Here is a 21,592-nt window from a genome sequence, read left to right as displayed (position 1 = left end):
CATTTGGATGTTTGGCCGATCCGAAAATGTGAATGTTTGGCATGTGGGATGAAACCGGGGTATCCAGGCATACGATAGATTCGAGAGTGCGTCGCTGCTCTGCCATCTGCTGACGGCACCACGTGGGCGAGCGTTTGTGCTGCACGCTGTGGGGGGTTGACTGACGTGACGGTGCTCCGGTCACGTGCCCAGAAGTTCGCGGCGCGTCGTTTGGGTTCGAGCAGCCGACGCGTCGCGGGCGAGTTGCACGGAACCCCCGCGGAAGCCGCTTCGTTAAACAGACCTTTATTTCACATTAAAATAATTTTTGCGGAACGTTAAAACAAAGTGTACATGTAAATCCGTCCAAAAATAAAATCACAGCCGATCGGAGCATACGACAATTAAGAACCGCCGACAGATTGACTTAGAATAAGCAGCTGCCGCTCTCCCTTTCATCTTAGCGCACGCCTACCTTAGCACAGCATTTACAGACTCTAAAACTTAACGGCTACTCTTCATTCTTGACACACATACGACACATTGCACTGCCAGTTTTGTATAAAATGCTATTTCAGTTACTGATGAAAGATCAAAGCTATAACAGGATTCCCTCTGACAAATGATCAAGCATTGTAAATATCACAAAGGCGGCGTCGACGCTACCGCCGCTCACGACCGTGAACGGGTTCGCACCTCTGCCGTAGCACTGCTTGCGTTGTTGACTCCACCAGTGGAATACGTTCGCTCCGTTAAAAAAATATTTTTTTATTCGGGTTGCGTGGAACTTCTAAAAGGTTGACTTCAAAAGAGAAAACGATTGCGCTACGTATCCGTTGGCCACGATTGCGAGTCGCGCGCAGCATCTTAAAACAAACCTCGCCCGGCCATTGCTTTTCCCGTTCGTTCGGCCGACCACGCGGATCTATTGCGCCGACGCGGGTTTCCGCGATTGGGGTTTTGCTCACACAACGCAGATTGCACCGTTTCTAAAGGAGAGCGAGAGCGTGTAATTTAAACACCATTTTAAAAAGGCACTCGTCATGTGAGAGGGCTGATGCTGCCGCCGTTTGGGGGCAGGGGGTGTGGGAATGAGTTGGCAGGGGGTGGGGGGGGGAGCGCCGTATCGTGTCCTCTGCCGGCCGGACGGCGTAGAACGGCCGCGTCCAATTTACTTTCCTCGCCGTCAGGGTCGGGCGGGGGGGGTGTGACGGTTGCTAAGAATGGATTCAAAAAAGTTTTGCTTTCGAGAGCTTCGTAGGCATTTCAGCAACAATAAAAACGATTAGGGCTGAACACCTGCAGCCAATAAAAATCTGAAAAGTCCAAATTTTAAATGATAAAAAAACATCCTTTTTACCCGGCGTGTAACGACAGTGCTCACCACGTAAAATTAGAGCCACACAATGCCTTTAGTGCCGAATGGCGATTGGGCAATTGAATAAGTTGTCAAAACGTCAACTTGACAGCATAACCCCATTGGGACTGCCCGGTTAGATAGATTAGTTGGATGATCGATCGTTAATTCCAAATTAAACGCCCTTCTGCCGCTCCACGCGCCTCAACGGGGGGGGGGGGGGGAGGGGGGGGGGTGGGAATTTGTCCCGAGCTGCGTCGCCGCGCTCAGCTCCACACGTCGCTCGAGTAGCGCCCCTTGGTCTGCAGCTTCTTCACAAAGTCCAGGGCCTGCTGCTGCGTCAGGCCGCCGCACTCCGACACGACCTCCGAGATGGCCGCCTGCACGTCCCGCGCCATGTTCTTGGCGTCTCTGCATGGGGGGGGGGGGGGGGGCAAAGGTGAGACGTGCCGTGACTCAGCCTCCACTGTCAATGCACTTGATTTAAAAAAACATTTTTTGTAACTTCCGCCGCTTCTGATTCCCGGAGGCTCACGGAGACTCGGTTGTTCCGCGCACTCGGACGGGCGACATTTGGAGCTCGCAGCTTTGCCGTCGGCGGTTCCATCAAACTGGAACTCGCTACGATCGCTGCCGCACGATCGAGATGCTCCATCGACACACAACCAGTTCTGTCGGTAATCTATGATTGTGTAACAGAGCTCACAATGCACGAATATTGCACACTCGTGATAACCTAGGCCATATAAACGTAATTGCTTGTGGTCACATCGACCCCTTCAATAAGTTGCTACCGATGTAACATTAGCAAATCATTTTCTTTTCTTCTTCTGTTTAACATGAATATGCACTCTTTAATGGATGCAATACAAGTAAATATAAATCTGAATCGCTGAATTCCTGCCAATTGGTCGACCGAAACTGGACTCTGCCACAGGAATTTCCTCAGCTCGGGGCAGTGAGTAGGGGATGAGTATCGATTCGCACTCATTTGTGTGTAAAACTTCAGACCGACTTGGCCAGACGTTTCTTTTGTGGCGTGAGGTGGTGTGCTCGATCGTGTGTACGTATGGGGTAACGTACACTGTCGGGGCAAGTGCTGTTAGCGAGTGCCTTTCAGGCCAGCACGTCCCACGAGGGGGTGGGGTAGCCGGCATCGCGGCCGACCGCCTTTGTCTCCGCAGTGACGATGCCGAGAGATTGCACCGCGTACTCGTGACACTTGCCCCAATAGTCTGTTAGTCTCCCCACGCGGAAGATATTTGTCTTTGGGGTGACGTACCCACAAACGTAGATGTGTGCGTTGCTTTGCAGAAGCTGCCAGATGTTCTCCTTGTTCTTTGTGAGCAGGTGCTGGACGTACACCTGACGGGCACGCGTGCAACAGGCCGCAAAGGGCACGGAAGGTCAACAAAACTGGGTTCACAAAACAAACATCGCTTCCTAACATCGTATCGGGCTCGTCGTGAAACACGCTTATTGTGTTCACACGATTCATTATTTCATTATCAGGCGTACACACGTCTAGGGCGAGCGAAGGCGCAGTGGTCACCGCGCCACGCTACGAACCCGGCAACTGCAGCTCAATTCCCCAACATGGCTGGCATCTGAGGTGAGAGGCGTTTGAACCTGCCTTCGGCACCCTCCCTTCGTCACCAACACGCACTGACCAGCTTGGTGAAATATGGTCAAACAACCAACCCCCAACAATCCACAGATCGGGCATGGAGGGAGGTGTTCATCCAGCAGTGGATTCACGGAGTGCTGAGCAAACGACCGCTGTTAACGTCGTCGATCATCGTGACGTCGCCATGTCGGGTGAGAGTCAATATTCTGAACGAGGCGGCGAGTGAACGGAGTCTTCTCGAACCTTTTCCTCCTGGTCGCGGGAGTAGGCCACGTGGAGCTGCGTGAGGACGCCCCTCTCCTTGAAGGCCTCGAGCTCCTCCTCGTAGATGAAGTCCGTGCTGCGATTACGGCAGCCGAAGTAGAGAACCGTCTCTCCCACCTCCTTGCCTGTGCAGCGTGTTGACACAAAGACAAAGCACCACCCACCACCCCTTATAGCCCTGACAAGACTTTTTGGGGAAAGCGTTATTGTAGCGAGCACCTATGAAGGCCGGCACGGTTAAATAACGGTGACAGTGCGACCCCGCACCACGAACCTTGCTGCTTCTGCCACTCGCGCTCCTGGATGAATCCCAGGAAGGGCGCAAGGCCCGTGCCGGGCCCGATCATGATGATGGGCGAGCTGGGCTTGTAGGGCAGCCGGAACTGGGACTTGCGCACGTACGCGGGCACCGTGGGCTTGTGCCCGTTCTGCGAGGGGGAGCGCCCCTGCAGCCAGCTGGTGGCCACGCCGCGGTTCGTGCGCCCCAGGCGAGTCTTGTACTCCACCAGCACGGCGCAGATGTGGATGCTGTCGGGGAAAACCTGTGCCGGCGAGGAGCGGGACACGCGAAGGTGAGCGGTGCGCGCGCGCTGGCTGTGTGCGTGCGGACCGTGTGAACGCGTCAAGCGCCGGGCGACGCCGTGCGGGCCCTCACCTTGGCCGAGGAGGCGATGGAGTAGTAGCGCGCCTGCAGTCGCGGTAGCAGCTCGCACAGGTGGTCGATGGGAGGCTTGACGGAGGGGAGGTCCTGCAGGATGGCCAGGATGTGTCGCCGCTCGTCCAGCACCCAGCTTTGGTACTGGGTCTGCACACGGAGACGGCCACGCGATCACCACGTGGGCAGCGGATAGCGGTTCACGTGAAAGAGGGTGGGGATGGTTCATTTGGGAGAGAACGAGCGACGGGCTCGTTCATTATCAGAGTGGTTAGGATAGAATGCAATCAGAGGAGGAGTTAGACATGGCTCACCCAGAAGAGGAGTAACACTCAAGGAGTGGTTGAATTGGAGGGAGGGGAGGGGGATGGCTCCATCTGAGTAGGAAGAGGAAGGATGACCCGTAGAGAAAGGTCGGGATCAGAGGAGCGGCAGGAACTCGGCGAGAGGCAGAGGAGGAGCCACCTTGCACTCGACGGCGGAGGAGGCCATGCGGCGCAGGAACTCCTGCTCCTTGGGGTCGGACGCGTACTGCGCCAGCTCGTAGAGCACGTTGGTGCGCGGCGGGTTGGTGATGTCCAGGTAGTGCAGCAGGGCCGTGCGGTACGTGGTGGGGCAGGGGAAGGGATGCTTCTTGTTCGACTCCTCTGTGAAAAGCGACGGAACGGGTGAACGGGTGAACACGCGGGGATCCCGTTGACTTCCTGCTGCTCAATCGAGCGTCGAGGCGCTCCGCTTTCCTCCTCCCACGTGAATAAGAATAATAAACAATCACGTCGTGATGAATACCCAATGCAGCAGTAGCAGCAGCAAGGCCCCCCTGAAAAAGAATCATACGACTCGTTGTGGCTCTCATGGACAAATACGTCAATGACTATGAAGTAAATAATAATAATTATTATTATGTGATGAAGTGCAAACTGTCTGCGATCGTTGTAGGAGGCAGGACCGAGTACAATTCGCCTCTTCGTTAAACACCGGGGACACAGCAGAATGCACGAGAGGCAGAAGCAGATCGCCATCGGTAAGCTGAACGTTTGTTTAACGTTTGCTTAACGTTTGTTTAACATTGACGGTGTCGTGTTCCACCCCAGTCGTTGCATGCCACCCCCCCACCCTCCCCCTTAAACAAGGTCACGCTACGGGGTTCGCCGTCCAGTGTCCTCGGCACACCGCATCCACTACACCTCCGCTCGCTACGGCGGCGACGGCTACGACCAAGTCGCGTGCCGCCTACGCCAGTCTACCGGCACACGCTCGGCGAGATTGGGGCACACGCGTGCGCTCGCTCTCTCCTGCGCTCGCTCTCTCCTGCGCTCGCTCTCTCCTGCGCTCGCTCTCTCCTGCGCTCGCTCTCTCCTGCGCTCGCTCTCTCCTGCGCTCGCTCTCTCCTGCGCTCGCTCTCTCCTGCGCTCGCTCTCTCCTGCGCTCGCTCTCTCCTGCGCTCGCTCTCTCCTGCGCTCGCTCTCTCCTGCGCTCGCTCTCTCCTGCGCTCGCTCTCTCCTGCGCTCGCTCTCTCCTGCGCTCGCTCTCTCCTGCGCTCGCTCTCTCCTGCGCTCGCTCTCTCCTGCGCTCGCTCTCTCCTGCGCTCGCTCTCTCCTGCGCTCGCTCTCTCCTGCGCTCGCTCTCTCCTGCGCTCGCTCTCTCCTGCGCTCGCTCTCTCCTGCGCTCGCTCTCTCCTGCGCTCGCTCTCTCCTGCGCTCGCTCTCTCCTGCGCTCGCTCTCTCCTGCGCTCGCACGCACCCGCACCGGAGCCACGGGGTGGAGCCCACGCGGCAAGACAGCCTCCACGCTCACAGTGGAACGAGATAAGGCATCGCTCGGCACGGCCGTTAAATGTGAACGGGCGCCGTTGGTCACGTCGACGGCAAACGACCTCGAGTCGCTTTGTTCCGCGGCGAGCGCGGGAAGGTCACGCGCTGGTTGCGCAACGCGAGCGAGCGAGGCACCGGCGCCGAGCGAGTGGTTCAAACGGCACTCGTCCATCGCCATCACGCGCCATGGTCAATCCAAACAGTCTCCACCGCCCAGGATCCCGCACGATGTGACAATCCACCCAGCGCCAACGCACGAGCCAATTTCGTCGCTCCATCTCCCCCAATGGACATCCTCTTGGGTCGCGTTCCCTCCCTTGGCTGCCTGCTCCGTTATTATCCACGACCATTGGCCTCGCAGCGACGCGTCTTGCCCGATCCCACTGACGTTTTTTTCACGATGTCTTTTAACCTCATTAACGTGTTCGCCTTTCTGAGTCGCGGCGTACATGCAAATCTCTGCTTGGATCTTGGCGCATTTGGTAGTTTTTGTTCTACGTTCTTTTTAATCTCCGCATATCGCAACGTCTGAAGGAAACACAGCCGCCAATTCTTACGCACGGCCAACGTGCCACTCCTTCTCCCCCGACCGCGATCGATAAGGGCACAACCGCCCCCCCTTCTTCATTCACGTCCAAGTTTCTGACCCACGTCGTCAAAACAGCGGCAAGCGGGCATTGAAGTAAAAAAAAACAGAGCCGGATAAACGTACACGCACACACACACGCAGAGCCAACATCCCTCTCATCTTCAACCCCCTTCCCCCCCTCCCCGAATACCGTCAAGGTTGTTGAGCGAAAAAACGGTGTCGAGGTCGGCGCCAAGGAGACGCGCCAGCTCCTCGACGAGGGCGCTGTCGTTGGTGGGGAACACGGCCACGTGGTCGCCCGCCTCGTAGCTGATCACGGGGGCCACGGCGCAGCGGAGACGGCGCACAAGGACGCGCAGCAGCAGGAGGAGGAGGTGTTAATAATAATGACGACGACGATGATGATGATGTTCGTGTCTGCGCGGCCCTGTTAGTCAATCCACTGCAGGATGATGGCCTTAAGGTCAAGAGAGTAAGAGGTGACCGGGTAGCTCAGACATTAGAGGTCAGGCTGGGTAGGTTAGAGGTCAGGATGGGTAAGGGAAGTGCTGCCACCGACTGTGTGGACCAGAGGGCACTGCAAGTGATCTCAGAGGTAGCTCTGTGACATCCGCTTATGTGGGCCGTTCTTACCGCTCTGCGAGAGATCCCATTGGATCCTTGGCTTTGTGACATCACGCCGATAGCACAATGTGGGTTAAATCGACTTTTAAAAATGAATATAAATAATGAGGATATCGTGGTCGACACCACACGACACCACACGAGAGCCGCCACCACCACCACCACCACCGCCGCACTCACCGCATCTTCGATCCCGAGATGTCGAGCTCCAGGTGCATGAAGTGGCGATCGTTGCCGCGGTTGGTTTTCCGGTTCACGGTGACGGGCGACAGGTACGGGTTCTTGGCATCAAACGGCCTGGGGGGGGGGGGTGGAGGCGACGCGGCGCGGCTTCATCGCGACGTCACAAACCACGGCCGCACAACCACAACCAACCCCGTGTAGCCTACAAAAGTCTGTTGCGACAAGTGCTCTCAAAGCAGGCAATAGCAGAGATTCTCTCTGCCATGGACAAGGAGCCACTGACCAGAACGTCACCCAAATGACTTCGTTTGTCCTTTCAGGGCCACAATGTTGGTGAATGTGTCGAGTTGTTGAGTTGTCGAGTTGTTGACTAGAATCACAGTTGTGTTGTCAGCGAGCACCGATTACGGAAAGTACGGGGCATGAGAGGGGCTGGCGCGGCCAGCACCACCTTTGTCTCTCAGTAATGATGTTTACACATTGCACCAGGTACTAATTTGATGCCGAGTTGACCTCGGGGAGGCGCAGGACCGGTTCAGGTATTCGTCACCGATGCTTGCCAGGGCCGTGAATCGAACGCGGCTAACCGGGTTTGTGAGCACAGCGAGCTAACAACTGCGCCACTGCTGCCCACTGTGCGTGCGTCCCAATATAACGACACGTGGATCCATTGACGGGACGCGCTGCTGGTCACTGTGTGGGGATTGGAGGCTGGTAGAGCACTCATCAGTAACGACGCCTCTCCCAGTGCGTGTCCGTGTGGAATCGGTTGGCTACTGCAGGCTCGTCAGCCTTAGATCACGTGATGACCGAGGGTGCCTCTCATCTGACTTTTCTAACTCATCGATTCCTCCACCCATGCTGAAGATTCTGCTGCCCACCAGACTGACCGATTTGTCTCATCCACACTGTTCAACCACCCACCCACTCGCCCACCCGCCCACCCACTCGCCCACTCACCCACCCACCCACCACACTGCAGGTCGCCTCACTTTTTCCTTCTTCCCTCACACTGCTCCACTGCGGAATTCCCTCTCCCACAATCTCCAACAAGAGACGAGTCTCTTCGCCCCCGACCTCTTACAACAACAACCCTGACTCCATTCAGGAAACGCGTTACGCTCTACTCTATTTACAACTTCGACGACGGTGCTGTTTGTTGCCGGGCACTTGGCGTTTTGGGCCCTGTGCTCCGCACCTACGCGAGTCAAAAAAAGAATCACTAAGAGGGTTACGCACGGCTTCTGGGTCTCGTAGGACTTGAGGCGGCTCATCTCCCCGGCGAACACCTTGTTGCTGTTCACGTCGGCGTCAATCACCAACTCGTACTGCCGGATGCTGGGAACGACAGGACGAGGGCAACGGCACACGCGTCAAGCAAACGCGTCGAGCTGGGCCGTGGTGACACAACGCGGAGGAACACACCCGGACGCGCTCGCATCACACCTGGCCAAACCGCCAGCTCAGAGGTCGACCGTAATTGCAACCAGCAATTTGGCAGCCAAGTGTGGCTCAGAGGTCAAAGGGCGGAGCAGGCACTGCCGGGATCCTGGGTTCCGATCCGGCGTGCAGCCGCCTGTGATTAAGCTGGGACCTCAAATGTACCGAGTTGAGGGTCTCTCAACCTGGTCACTGACCACTGATTGAATTCCAGCTCTGCGAATTAAAATATCGGGTTAACCTTCATGCGACAGCGCTGCCCTCGACTGTGTGGACCAGATTTCACTTGACGAACGGATCTCAGAGGAAGGTCTGTGATACCCACTTCCATGGGGCGTTCTCTAATATGAAGAATCGCACTGCGAGCAACCTGAATGTATACCTGGTCTCGCGGCGTAAAAAATAGTTTAAAAGGTAAAATATACAATTACAGCCGCGACATTTTGTTAATTAACGATGGAAGTTCCAGTTACGAATCACAGAGTTACGAATGTGATTCACCCCCCCAGGTCTTGCGAACGCCACAAGTAAGAAATGTGTTTCTGTGCCAACACAAAACAAGTATTTGACAAGACCCTTAAATCTCTTTAGCCTGACAAGACAATAGCGTCCTTATTGTGAACACCTGTGCGTGCTACACGTCCATGGTTTGAAGCGTGGATCATTGAATAATGAGCTCAGTACCACACGCACCTGACTTGCAGGCTCAGCAAGCCTCGCGCGATAATCTGGTAACAATCGAGTTGCACTGGCGCGTGCCAATTTGCGTTTGATTTAGCGAGCAAAGTGGCACAGGTGGTGGGTGACCCGTTCCGAGGAGCCGGTGAGGATATAAAGAGACCTGGACCCGGCCTCTGGGAGGCGATGGAGAGGGCACCGGTACCATGGTTCAAGTCGGAGCGGGCGCTTGGTCCGCGCGGTGAGATCCCCCGGCGAGGAGGTTCGTGGAAAGCGCGAGTAGTACAAGGGCCGCGCTGCACCCACCATCACTGTTCCGTGCGTTTTCGCCGCTCGGCTGACCGCAGTGTTGCCCTGGTTACGTGATTTACAGACTTACTGTGCCGGCCAATGTTTGAAAATACGAATCGCATGACTGACAAAACCGCTCTGCGACAGCAGAAGTAACGCTCGTCTTGCGAATGACAGCGGCAGCGCCGAGGTTCAGGAGCTCGATGCCAATGTCGAGGCCCTGCGGCTAGCCACGACGAGAGGGCTTCAGCACAGGGAGAGAGTTCGTGTCGTTTTGCCGTTCCTCCTCTTCCTCCGGTTAAAGGCGCGCAGACCACAGCGGTTTCCCCTCGGGCCCATCGGAGTAATTAGAGTAAGTAATTAGAGACCGGAACGGGACCCCACGGGCACCGTTCAGGCCCGAGACGGAGATGACGCCGCTCTCGTTTGGCTCTCACCTGGCGTCGTCTCCCGTCGGCTCCACCCCGAAATACTCGCACACGGCCGGCCAGAAGCGCTCCTTCCACGTGATGAAGTCCTCCTCCAGGCTGCGGTGGGGGGGGAGGGAAGGGGGAAAGGACACAGCGACGGTGAACGGAGGCGTAGGCACGTGTGGGTGGCGGGGGGCTCGGGTCGCGCGAGCGTGTTTTGCGCGAGCGTGGCGGCGTTGGCCGTACTTGGCGTCGTCGTCCCCGGAGCCCAGCTCGAAGATTCTCTCGGCCCCCAGCTCCTCCAGCCGCTTGTCCAGGTACTTGCCCATGGCGTTGAAGTGTTCGTACGTCTTGTTGCCCAGACCGAACACCTGCACGCGCGCAACGCCATCGCCACCACGTAGATGTTTACCACCGCGCGACCTTTAAGCGACCCCGGCATGCTACTGAAGGGCAAACAAAAGCGATCGGCTTGCCTGCGTTTTTTTTGCTTTGTCACGGCTGAGCGTAGGCCCGAACGCCTGAACGGCCAGCAACAAACAGCACTTAAAGGTGTAGGAGATGTGAGGAAAGGAGAAGTGAAGCATCGCAATGTAAGAGCCTCCAAAAGAGAACTTGTGAGACTCGGGCTTGCCTGGCGAAGTAATAGCCCGAGTCCCAAGACTCTTTATCAGGGGGATATTGCATTGGGAATGCTTCGTGTGGATAGGAAACCGAAGAACCCCGAGATCACCCACCCCACGCGTTATATGACGGCCGGCACTCAAGGCTACGTGCGGATAGATTCACGAATCTACACAGCCATACGCTCGGCTGGATCGCAGTGCGAGACTCCAACATCTGGCACTCCCCAGGGCAACTCCCCCCCATTAACGCTCACTGACCAGGCTCAACCCAGCTCGGTGCGCTGAACTCCGACGCGACCGCCCGCCCGCCCACACGTTCATGCAACGATTTTGCTGGAAGCAAACGTGGTGGAAGCTTGCGACGTTGCGAGCCCCGAGCGTGGGGGGGGGGGGGCGAGCACGGCGCTGGAGAGTCGAGCGTCGTCATGCCCCCGCTCGGGAGCGACGGCACTCACCGCGTACTTGACCCCGGCGAGTTCGAGCGAGCCCTCCTGCAAGAGGTCGTAGAACTCCTGCGCGTTGTCCGTCGGGTCGCCCTCGCCGTACGTGGCCATGCAGAAGACCGCCAGCGAGTTCTCGATCTTCGTCAGCTGGGGCAGCTCCGACTGCACAACGAGACGCTCCGGTTAAACCGTCCGCGAATGCTTTCGACTTAAAACAAATAACGACGAAACTCCACACGTATAAAAGGTGACGTTTCGGGCAATGGCCCTTCTTCATAGTTATGCCTGAAATGTCACCTATTTATTTCTTCCCTTTAAGACCACGCACAGTGTTACCGCTGCCAATGCAGAATCGCCAAAATAATAACGAAAACAAAACAGGTTGAACGTCACTTTTATGTATTTATGCGATCTGACCCAAAAGACCTGTGTCATGGATGATATTGGTCGCGAAAGCCTACAACGTGGTAAACTGATAACAAAACAACCACAGTGAACTCTCGGTTGTTTTGCTCGCGGGGAAAAAGGGGAAGGCCAAAGGGAATGTGGAATCGTCGCTCCACGGCACCTCCCACGCGCACGCCGGGTCCAACGCTTCGCGGCTCCGCGCTCGGGACTTCGATCGCTCCGAGAAACAAAACACACGATGCATCCTACACCTCCATCCCCACGCGACGCCAAGTCAAAAACAATCACGCGTTTATAGCCACATTAACGTGGGTTTCGTAATACGAAACCCACGTTAATGTGTCAGCTTTGTAAGGGAGATCATTCCTCAGCAATTAAAATAGGATAATCTAGCGATGACGGCGGTAATCACTTTGCGACTCTTGAGTGTTTAAAAGTGCGTACTGGTGCGGCGTTTACCTCGCTGCGCTATGAACCCAGCGACCCGGGTTCCATTCCCGGTTGCAGCCGGCGAACAACAACCGCACCCGGCGGTTATTGCTGGGCACCCCCCCCCCCCCCACTTCACCGACCCCCGACCCGCACAGAACAGCGTGGCACGGCAAGGGTCAAACGCAACCCACCCCCACCTGCCCGCCACCAGCGGAGGCTTTTATCCGACGGCGTACGCCGCGTGCCCGCGAAGACTCACCAAGTCAAACTCCTCAGGGTCGGCGGGCATGCCCTTCATGCCATAGCGCTGGGCGTCCTTGGCAAGGCGTCCGGCGAACTCCTCTGCCGTGCCTGTCTGCGAGCCGTAGAACACCACCACGTTGCGGCCCTGGAAGGGGGGTGGCGGCGGCGGGGGGGAGGAAGGACGGTGGCGGAGATAGTGAGGGGGCGTTCGCTGTGAGCGCTGCCACTGTGCGCCGTCCCGCACGGCGTTATCGGAGGGGAGAGACTCTTTCATGTGACCCCCCCCCAACGTCTACGTGTTCTAAGCGCCGCAGATTGCGACGGATTTTCCTGTGTGTGGTGTAAGATCTTCCCCCCAACCCCACCCCCTATGTAGCGCCAATCTTGTTTTCCCGTGCCTTACGTCTGTTTCGCCAAGTTCATTTCGTCGATGTTGAAGTTTAGAGAAGTTTGCCAAGGTTTGGATCGTACGGTTACATTCGATGGCCTCATCGCAGGGGCGGGCCCGGGTGGGTCAAAGGTCAGAGCGCTGAGCTGCCACCATCGAGAGCCTGGGCTTCAACCCAGGTATCAACTGGCAGTGACTAAACAAGGTTTTAGAATTGTAGAGACGTTGATGGTTTCAGCCTGGACAACATAGACTGGGAAAAACTCAGGTTCTGCACTCAATTTGGGGATTTTTTTTTCCCCACCTGTGATTATTAAAAAATCAGTCCGACTGCCGTGCGACAAACCAAAATCTAATATGCCAGAACGGGGGACAAAGTACAGCCCTCTACCGTGCGGGCAAGTTCACTATAGAAGGAACCTCGGCGGTAGCTCTGTGATATCCGCTTCCGCTTCTCCAACACGAAGCACCGCATTGCCCGCTGGTAAGAGCACGGAATGGAATCTCTCGCGCCGACGCAACGCTGCTTGTGCAATCGAGATAGCCGTGGGAGGGGAAAAACCGATAACGTGAGGAATGCGCTGCATCGTCGGCGCTCGTCAAGCTGAAGCAAATGTTGCCGGAGGAGTGGTCCCCTCACCGTTTTCACCATCTTGTTGAAGAAGCTCGTCTCCCTGGGCGCCGTGGTCCTGCGGCCACAGAACACAAGAGTCCAAGCGTGGAGACGTGGAGACGTGGAGACGTGAAGACGTGGGGCCGAGCAAACAAACCCGCACGCCACGCCGCCACAAGCACGGCAGCACGTTTCGTCGCAACCACGAACGTGCGCGCTGGCCCTTCCCTGCCGTTTGAGATTTTTCTCCCCTTGTCAGTGGATGAAGGGCACCCCCCCTCCTCCTACGCCTCACATCGTGCCAACCTCACCAGTGAGGGTTTTGGTTTCGTGCCCACAGGGAAGCGGAGAGCCCGGAGAAAACCCACCGCCCGTTATGCTAGGGGGTGACGCTCGAAGCTACGCACAGATAGATTCATTGATAAACGCTGCCATACGCTCGGCTGGCACGCAGCGCGAGCCTACAACACCTGGTATTCCCCGGGCAGCTCTCCCCCATTCTCACTCACTGGCCAGGCTCAAGCCTTCTCGGTCTGCTGAACTCCGATGTGATCGCCCGCACATTCAGCATTATTATTTTGTTGTAGGCAGACGTGGCGGAAGCTTGCGATCACACATTTTGGCGTCACAGGGGTTGTTTGACCATACTTCACCACGTTGGGTCAGTCACACTAAAATGACTCGTCACATTTAAATTGAGTGTTTCACTTAATGCAGCTCACATGTAAGAATTAACAATGCTGGTTTTGACTGACGCAACACTCTCAGCAGGGCATATTCACGAAGTCGTCCTCGTGCAGATGCAGACAGCTACTGAAGTCGATTTCAAGAGTAGTTCTATGACATCATCTTCCGGGCATGTTCTCTGATACAAGGTGGTACACTGCTGTCTGCGAGAATTTCCGAATTGAAGTCACTTCATGCTATCGGTGACCTGACACCGATAGGATGATTGGACATGAATGGGGGAGGGTGGGGAGACAGAAACCCAGTGTGTATTCTCATCCAACTCGAACGTTCCAACGCTGTCCTCGGCTTTCTGCCAAAACAACTGAAAAAAAAGGCCCAGAAATGACGATCGCGCGTGCCTGCGCCTACGTGACTGCAGGAGACAGGGGCGTACGTGAACTCGGGACGACGTTCACAATAGTTTGCTCCCCGTGAACTTTGCCCCCTCCCTAAGCCACGAGCTGCCCTTGAGTGCGCACGTGCTGCCCCGACTTGCGTAATAACTCCCCGTCGCCGGGTTGTGCCGGGTCTACGGGCAGACGCGCACACTGACGGAACGTCTGCCGCCGAGAAAGTTATTTGGTTACTCCGGCCTTGCCGGGGCGCCGTTGGGCTGGCGACCGGCACGCAGATCACGTGAAGCCAAAACACGCGACAAAAGGCACAGAGCATTCCTCGAATCGCCATGGCGCCTCGCTGCGTTCTACGCCAATGTCAAAGTGCAGCCACGCAGAGCGGACCGAATTTAATCTACGTCGGTAACGGCACAATCTGTACCCTGTCGTGAAAGAAAAACAATCCGTGGCTTGCTGGAGTTTGAACGCGAGCCCGTGTTTTAAAACCTGGCCCGCTGTGTCCCTTTCGAGTGCCGACTTCCTATCGCGTGAGGTTTTAGCCTCTTGGCACCTGCAATCCGACACGACAAATCTCCTGGCGTAAGCACGGTAACGCACTCCCGTAATTGTGAAACCTCGAGTCGGCTACTCGATTGGGTTCCAGGCTGTTTCCATCCAAGCCGACCTGGTTGTTCCAAATTGCACGCGTCTCACACTGTGCCTCTCTGCCCTCTCATCCCTGACATTCTTGATGGTTGGGGGGGGGGCAGCATCTTCACATAACTGCTTCCCGTCTTACACCGAGTCTGGCAATGTGTGCGAGTAGTCGTCGCCAATTCAAAGTGTACTGCCATGAAAGAAACCGACTCAGTTGGTTCCGTGGGTAACAGAAATGATGAATTGTCACCGTTGGCGGCGGACGGTAATTTTTTTAGCGTACGTCAAAAATAAAATTCCACATCCTGTTCAATGCGACCGAAATGAAGTTTTGCCATTCGCGACCACTGCCCCGGCAAACCGTGGGGGGGGGGGGGGGGGGGCGACGTACGGGATTTGAAGCTTCTTGAGCTCCTGCACCTCCTCCTTGGGCTGGCGGAAGAAGAACCAGTAGATGAAGAAGCCCACGATCGTCGACAGCAGCAGGAGGTCCAGCGAGCCGAACATGGTGGCGGCGCCCTCCTCCACCGTCGCTGCCTCCGGTGCCCCGGCCACCACCTCGGGCCCATCGAGTTCCGGCTCCATCTCGTCGCTTGCGCCGGTGCTTATTCGGTGCTCGAGGTGGAGGTCCTGCCGGCACAGACCCCCGCCGCAACGCGACGGCGTCAGAGAAGACGCTAACAGCCGGTGCTCTCCGCACGTACAGGGCGCTGTACTCATATTCCTCGGGCATTTCAAACATTACGGTAAAAATAATCATCGTTTCTGTTTGGAAGAGTGTCCTTTACACCAGGGTGTGTAGGCGACCCCGGTGGCAGCTGTCCCAGAGGTTAGGAGCAGGAACGAATGACTGTAAGGAGGTTCAAAAATCAAAGTGTTAAGTTTGTTGTCCTTCCCCCCGCACCTCCAATTAGCAGGGTTGGCTACGTACGGTGGGAAAGAAGTTCAATTTACAGACACACATACTGCTCAAAGTGGCATTGTGACCACCAGTCGTCCCTGGTGGTGGCCCCGAGCCAATCGGGACACTTCCACATTGCTATGACGGCAGCCCCGTGACAGCGGAGAGTTGTGTTAATGTCATAGTGATGCGGGGTGCATGTGTGTGGGATGTTTGCTCGGGTTACACGGTCTCTTGCACACTGTTACGCCAGAGTCACGCGCGCAGCAGATGGTGACTCAGTTTTTATTCCGCCGCTTACATGACACGGCAGATTTGGAGAAACATCGAGGGTGTGGGACGTGCTTGGGTCATCACAAGGCGGCTTCCCTTATCGACTGTCGGCTGTGACCACCGTCACTGGGTCACCCCCCCCCCGCCACCACGGCACTCCACTGCTGCCCGTCTCGACACGTCCTGCTGCACAACCAAGTCTCCTGCTGCACTTGCCATGAACTACCAACGCAGGCTGCTGCGGCGTCACGACCACCACCAGCTTCGCCACCGCAGCCTCCTGCTGCACGTCCCACCACCTCCAGCGGTGTCCACCCCACGTGACACAAGGCGCCTGCTGCCAACTTCGCAATATCCCGCTGCGCCCACACGGCCATTCTCTCCTGTTGCACCTCTCAATGTCCCGCTGCACTTTCAACCTGCTGCACTTACAAATACCCCCCCCCTCCCTGTGTAGCCTGCAACAGACTGTTTGGCCAACTGCTGTTAGCGAGTAGCACCTATGAAGGCCGGCATGGCGTACGATGGGGTGGGTGGCCAGGACCACGCCGGACCGCCTTTGTCTCCCCCGTGCTGATGTCCACACACCTCGCCAGGTTCGGGTCAGATATTCGTCACCGATGTTGGTCGTGAGCGTGAATCGAACTCGGGTTTGCTGGGTTCGTAGGGCAGTTGCGCTCCCCATTTCAATGAACACAATCCTGCCGCTGCACTTCCCATATAACCCCCCCCCCCTCCCTCTCTCTTCGTGACCGGGGCAGCTGCCCCGATGTCTGGCACCAACCACCGTGCCTCGCTGCACACGGGACCCGGGTTCTATGCCCGATCCGGGGCGCCTCTCGGCGTGCCGTGTTCTCTTCCCTCTCCTCCTGTTCTCCGTCTTCTCCCTCCTCCCCGTAGCTAAACAACAACAACCCCACCACCACCACCACAGTTGCAGGAGCCACCCCGGGGTAGACCATCTCTCAACAACAACAACAACCCCACCACCACCACAGTGGCAGGAGCCACCCCGGGGTAGCGCCTCCCGGCCCCAGGGGGTCCCCGCTCACGGCACCGCCGACGTCTCCCTTATCCCCTCGCGGGGGGGTCCGGGGGTCGAACGGAGCAGTGGGGGGGTCACCTCCCTCATCAATAACAGACGAGCACAACTGTGTTGGGTCTCCTTCAGGCATCGTAAACGTACAAGGTGAACGTTACACGAGGAGAGAGATGGTTGACCCAACACGCGGCTTCTCCTGCTGCTCGTCTCGCTCTGTACCGACGGAGAAGCGAGCACAAGTGTGGCCTGGGTTTCGACCTTCGCCGCCTCATCAGCAGCAGCATCATCATCATCAGCAGCAGCAGCAGCAGCATCATCAGCAGCAGCAGCATCATCAGCAGCAGCAGAGTCGGGGGCTAAGCTCGAGGCGATCAACGCCGGTGACCCGCCAGAAAGATGATGATTATAATCATCATTATAATCATCATCATAATCATGATGATGATTATAATCATCATCATGATTATAATCATCATCATCATCAGGTGCGGGTCATAGTTCGCCACCCGCTGCTGTTGCACAACGCTGCGAGTTCACCAATCGGGCCCCCCCCGACCACAGCGCCCCACGACATCTTCACGACCGCCGCTGGCATGATGACCCGGCCGCACGCGACCCTCACTTGACCCCGACTTGACCCCGACCGTCAAAGAGGTCTTCTCGGGGCGAACCAGACGGGACAGACGAGGGCGGCACGAGACGAGGGGAACTCACTCACCTTGTGGAAGGCGGAGAAGCAGAGTCGCGTTGCTCGCCCCGGCCTATTAGAACTGAGGGGAGTTGTTGTTGTTTGTTGATGTTGGTGGCGGTGGTGGACCAGGCCGCTGAACGGGCAAGGCTGGTGGACTACGGCTGGTGGACCACAGCGGGTGGACGGTACCGCCTCGGTGTTGGTGGACGCGGGCTTGAGACTCCACGCGGCTTCCGGCCCGGCTCCCCGCCGATGTCACTTCCAGCGACGTGAATGGAATGTTTCCGGAGCGGGCTGACGCCGTCGTCCCCTTTGCTCTCTCTCTCTCTCTCGTGCTATACTCGTCGTCGTCGTCTTCTTATCTCTCTGTCTCTCTCCTCCGTCTGTGTTCGTCTTTGTTCTCGAGAGAAGAGGCTGCCACTGCCGCCGCCGATGGTGCCCCGGGGCCGTCGTGAACGGAAGAAGGCGGCCGGCTACGTGACCAAGGGGGGTGGTGGGGCGTGGAGGAGGTGGAGGAGGCAACGCGCTGATTGGTGGTGATAGAGGGGGAGGAGGCAAAGCGCTGATTGGTGGTGGTGATAGAGGGGGAGGAGGCAAAGCGCTGATTGGTGGTGGTGATAGAGGGGGAGGAGGCAAAGCGCTGATTGGTGGGGGTGGAGGAGGAGGGGGAGGGACTCCGCGTGACGCTGCCGCCTTTAAATGCCTCGCGCAGTGGCCACGAGAGACGAGGGCGCGGCCTCGGCGACGGAGTCGGCAGCCGTCTGATGGGAAGGGGCTCGGTGGGGAAGGGAGGGTGGGGAGGGGCTGGGTGGGAGGGTGGGGAGGGGCTGGGTGGGGAAGGGAGGGTGGGGAAGGGAGGGTGGAGAGGGGCTGGGTGGGGAGGGTGGGGAGGGGCTGGGTGGGGAGGGTGGGGCTAGGTGGGGCTGGGTGGGGGGTGGGAGGGGAGGGGCTGGGTGGGGAGGGGCTGGGTGTGGAGGGGCTGGGTGGGGGAGGGGTGGGGCTGGGTGGGGGAGGGGTGGGGCTGGGTGGGGAGGGGCTGGTCACCCCGTGGTGCCCTTATAAAACTCAACGTTTAACCTACTCACGCCGGCTTGTGCCCGCCCTCACAGTCGGGCATATTTGCGGAATACACCAGGCCGCCGTTAACCCTGGCCATTGACCGAGCAACCCAACGTTCCTACCAACTCCCTCCGCAGGACAATGTGTTTCCAGTGGAGGGGTGCAAGGTGGGAGTAGGACCGAGCACGGGACTGGACACAGGGAGACGGAGGGACACACAGAGAGACAGAGAGAGCTGACAGGGAGTTGCCCGTTTTTGCGCAACTCATTGCACGGGGATGTGGATTCTCATGATTGATCTCTGACCGTGATCCAACGCAAGGCGAGGCTATATTAAACGCCACAGACCTTGGAACCATATCGCCATGTAATATATTACATATGTGCACTGTACTCTTTTAAAGCCTCCAGCCCAATGCGGGGGCTAGCGTGGGGCCACGTGTCTTACAGCGGCATTTGTTGAAACAGGCAAAAACTCGGGACCTGGCTGAACCTTCTGGTGATTTGCCTCGACCGCACAATCAGGATTATTCAAATCCACTGGATGGGGCGCCGCTGTTGGATCGGTGACAACCGCGACGCTTCCACACTCGCATCCTGGCCGTCACTCGTAAAGTTACATCACCCAAAGTTGCGCAATCACGGAGACGAAGACAGGGCGAGAATTCATGAAGTTCCTGAACCAAGAGCCTCGCTTCCCCCCGGGCAGGTAACTCGAGAAGATCGTGTGAGCCATGTGTATGTCGTCATGATGTTGTGGTTGGTACTATGCTTGCTCACCCACGAAAGCCTGGGTCCTGCCAAGTTTTCGCAGTCGGATGGGAGGCGCGATGGTTGGTCGTGTAAAATCCCAATTGATGTAATTGACGGTGTCATTTTGGCAAATTTGGCCCATGACCACCGTCAGTTGCCTTCTCGTTTCGAATGAGATCAGCGTATCTTTAACGTCCACTGCGAATCAGACGTTCGTGTGCTCTGATGGTGAATTAATAACACTGGCATCATTAATCAGGGCGGACGCTTGATTCGAGCCGTGAAGCTCGATAACAAAGCGAGCCGCGTCACCGCCCACGTGTGTGTCTGTGAGATGGAGAGCAACGCCGAGTTTGTTTACAGTGGTCAAGTCGTCTGTATGGCCTCGGTAGACTTGATATGAGATTAGGGGCCGTCCATAAATGACGTCACGCGATTTTGGCCGATTTTTGTCCCCCCCCTCCCCCCCTCTTAAACGTATGCGCTGCTGCGAGATGTTATCTCCCTCGCCTGGGATGGAGGAGGTCGTGGGTTCGATCCCAACCCTGACGCCTGCTGTATATTTGGAGTTTGCTGTGTCTCTCTCCCAGTGCTCGCGTGGATTTTTTTCTCCGGGCCCTCCGATTTTTTCCCCCTCCGCATTTAGAAACACGCATTAAGATTGTTTAGGTTAATTTGGTGCTCTGAATGTCCAAATGATGGGCCACTTTGTTGAGCTATCATTTGTGGCCAGGTGGTTTCTGAAAAGCAGCTACGTAGCTCAGTGGGCCTTACCTGGTAAAATAAAAATGTGTGATCGATTTACTTTAGAAAGATGCTGGCTGTCGCATTGCTCAGCTGCTTTGTATCGCAGGAGCGAGCGGTGTCCGCGAGGGGGCGCGAGAGACGCGCGGCGAGAGGCAACGCGCACACCGTGGAGCCATCAACGTCAACAGGACATGATCAATCCGCTGCTGGATGAACGCCTCCCTCCCCAAGACGCCGGCGCCGCCACCTCTCACGCTCCTGTGATGCAACAACCCCACTCGGAACCTGCACCGGAAATTAACGAATCCCATCGCTCCATCTCCTTTGTGCGGAGGTCCTCTGAGATGCGTTCCTTTCTTTGGCTGCCACTCCGTTATTACTCTTGACCACCGTCCATCATCCCCAATAGCGACGTGCCGTGACACCATCATGATCATGGGTCGGCACACCGCGTGCCTGAATACATCTCGTCACAGCGCAGCTGCTCGTGGAATTCATAATAATGACAGTGATCTCATTGATGTCAACAACTCTTTCTCCGGAGGGCGTGTTGTGTGTGGCAACAAACCGGTATATTCGGCGAAAACCCATCCAGCCTGCGAGGTGATCACACGTCACAGGTGCATACAGACGGGTTCACGAACACACGTGGTCTACCACCATCTCCTGGCCACCGCCTCGCAGCTCGGCGGGATCGCCAGTTTGACGAATCTCGACGTGATCCACCGACACCTCACATCGTAAGCGCTGGCGCACAGACGCGCGTCACCGCCACGCACCACCACGCACCGGTGATAGATTCAAGCCGGCGTTGAGCAATGATTTTCATTGAACACACAGGGTGGCGTGGAGAGGCTATCTCTCTCGCCTGGTACGCAGGAGGCCGTGGGTTCGATCCCGGACCCCGACGATTCCTGTTGTATATTTGGAGTTAGCGTGTTCTTTCTCTCTCCGTGGTAATCGCGTGGATTGCCCTCCGGGTTCCTCCGGTTTTGCCCCCTTCCTGCACGTTTGGAAACAACACGCCTTCAAATTACGTGGCTACTGCTGCCATAAATTCCGGCGTGTGATGATGATGGTGATGATATCAGCCACTTGATGATATCAGCCCGCTTAGTCGGCTTTACCTGCTAAATAAACTTCTTTCGTTTCGTTTTTAATTCACCAATTGCTACAGATCTCTACATTCTACACGGACACACACGGCTCAAGGCTCTTTAAGGAGGGTCCTGCCAAGTTTTTCTCAGTAAGTGGGGGCCCGGGGGGATGGAGAGTGTGCACGGGTGGTGATGTTGCTGGTGTGTGATCCCAACTGAATAAATTGCAGGTAATGTTTCAGCA

General features: G+C 56.8%; 1 protein-coding gene and 1 long non-coding RNA gene across 2 annotated transcripts; one reads left to right on the top strand and one right to left on the bottom strand.

Annotated features, from left to right (window-relative positions):
* Window positions 1–269: 269 nt before the first annotated feature.
* On the bottom strand, window positions 270–18,195 carry LOC144719324 (NADPH--cytochrome P450 reductase-like). Its single transcript, XM_078595165.1, has 16 exons — window positions 17,720–18,195; window positions 15,177–15,415; window positions 13,092–13,140; window positions 12,080–12,208; window positions 10,993–11,142; window positions 10,158–10,282; window positions 9,939–10,028; window positions 8,332–8,430; window positions 7,090–7,206; window positions 6,476–6,594; window positions 4,348–4,529; window positions 3,883–4,032; window positions 3,502–3,769; window positions 3,207–3,352; window positions 2,619–2,701; window positions 270–1,747 (listed from the first exon to the last, which is right to left on the bottom strand). The coding sequence occupies exons 2-16, from the start codon at window positions 15,368–15,370 to the stop codon at window positions 1,603–1,605; spliced, it is 2,046 nt and encodes a 681-aa protein (XP_078451291.1). The 5' UTR covers window positions 15,371–15,415; window positions 17,720–18,195; the 3' UTR covers window positions 270–1,602.
* A 1,024-nt stretch (window positions 18,196–19,219) lies between these two features.
* Window positions 19,220–21,592, top strand: LOC144719669 (uncharacterized). Its single transcript, XR_013585644.1, has 2 exons — window positions 19,220–19,460; window positions 20,358–21,592. It is a non-coding gene; the product is annotated as an uncharacterized LOC144719669 (long non-coding RNA).

The sequence above is a fragment of the Lampetra planeri genome, chromosome 6 (assembly GCF_965212315.1).
Source record: "Lampetra planeri chromosome 6, kcLamPlan1.2.h2, whole genome shotgun sequence".
Taxonomy (NCBI): domain Eukaryota; kingdom Metazoa; phylum Chordata; class Hyperoartia; order Petromyzontiformes; family Petromyzontidae; genus Lampetra; species Lampetra planeri.
Note: the sequence above shows the minus strand (reverse complement) of the source record. Positions and strands in the feature narration are given on the sequence as shown.

Bases quoted from the DNA above. Each gene is read 5' to 3' on its own strand.
- LOC144719324 (XM_078595165.1), bottom strand. From the start codon at position 15,370: ATGGAGCCGGAACTCGATGGGCCCGAGGTGGTGGCCGGGGCACCGGAG. The intron at 6,595-7,089 runs GTGAGTGCGGCG...CCCCGTGATCAG, and splicing joins ATCTCGGGATCGAAGATGCG to CTACGAGGCGGGCGACCACG. The intron at 4,530-6,475 runs GTATTCGGGGAG...CGCTTTTCACAG, and splicing joins TTCGCTCAACAACCTTGACG to AGGAGTCGAACAAGAAGCAT.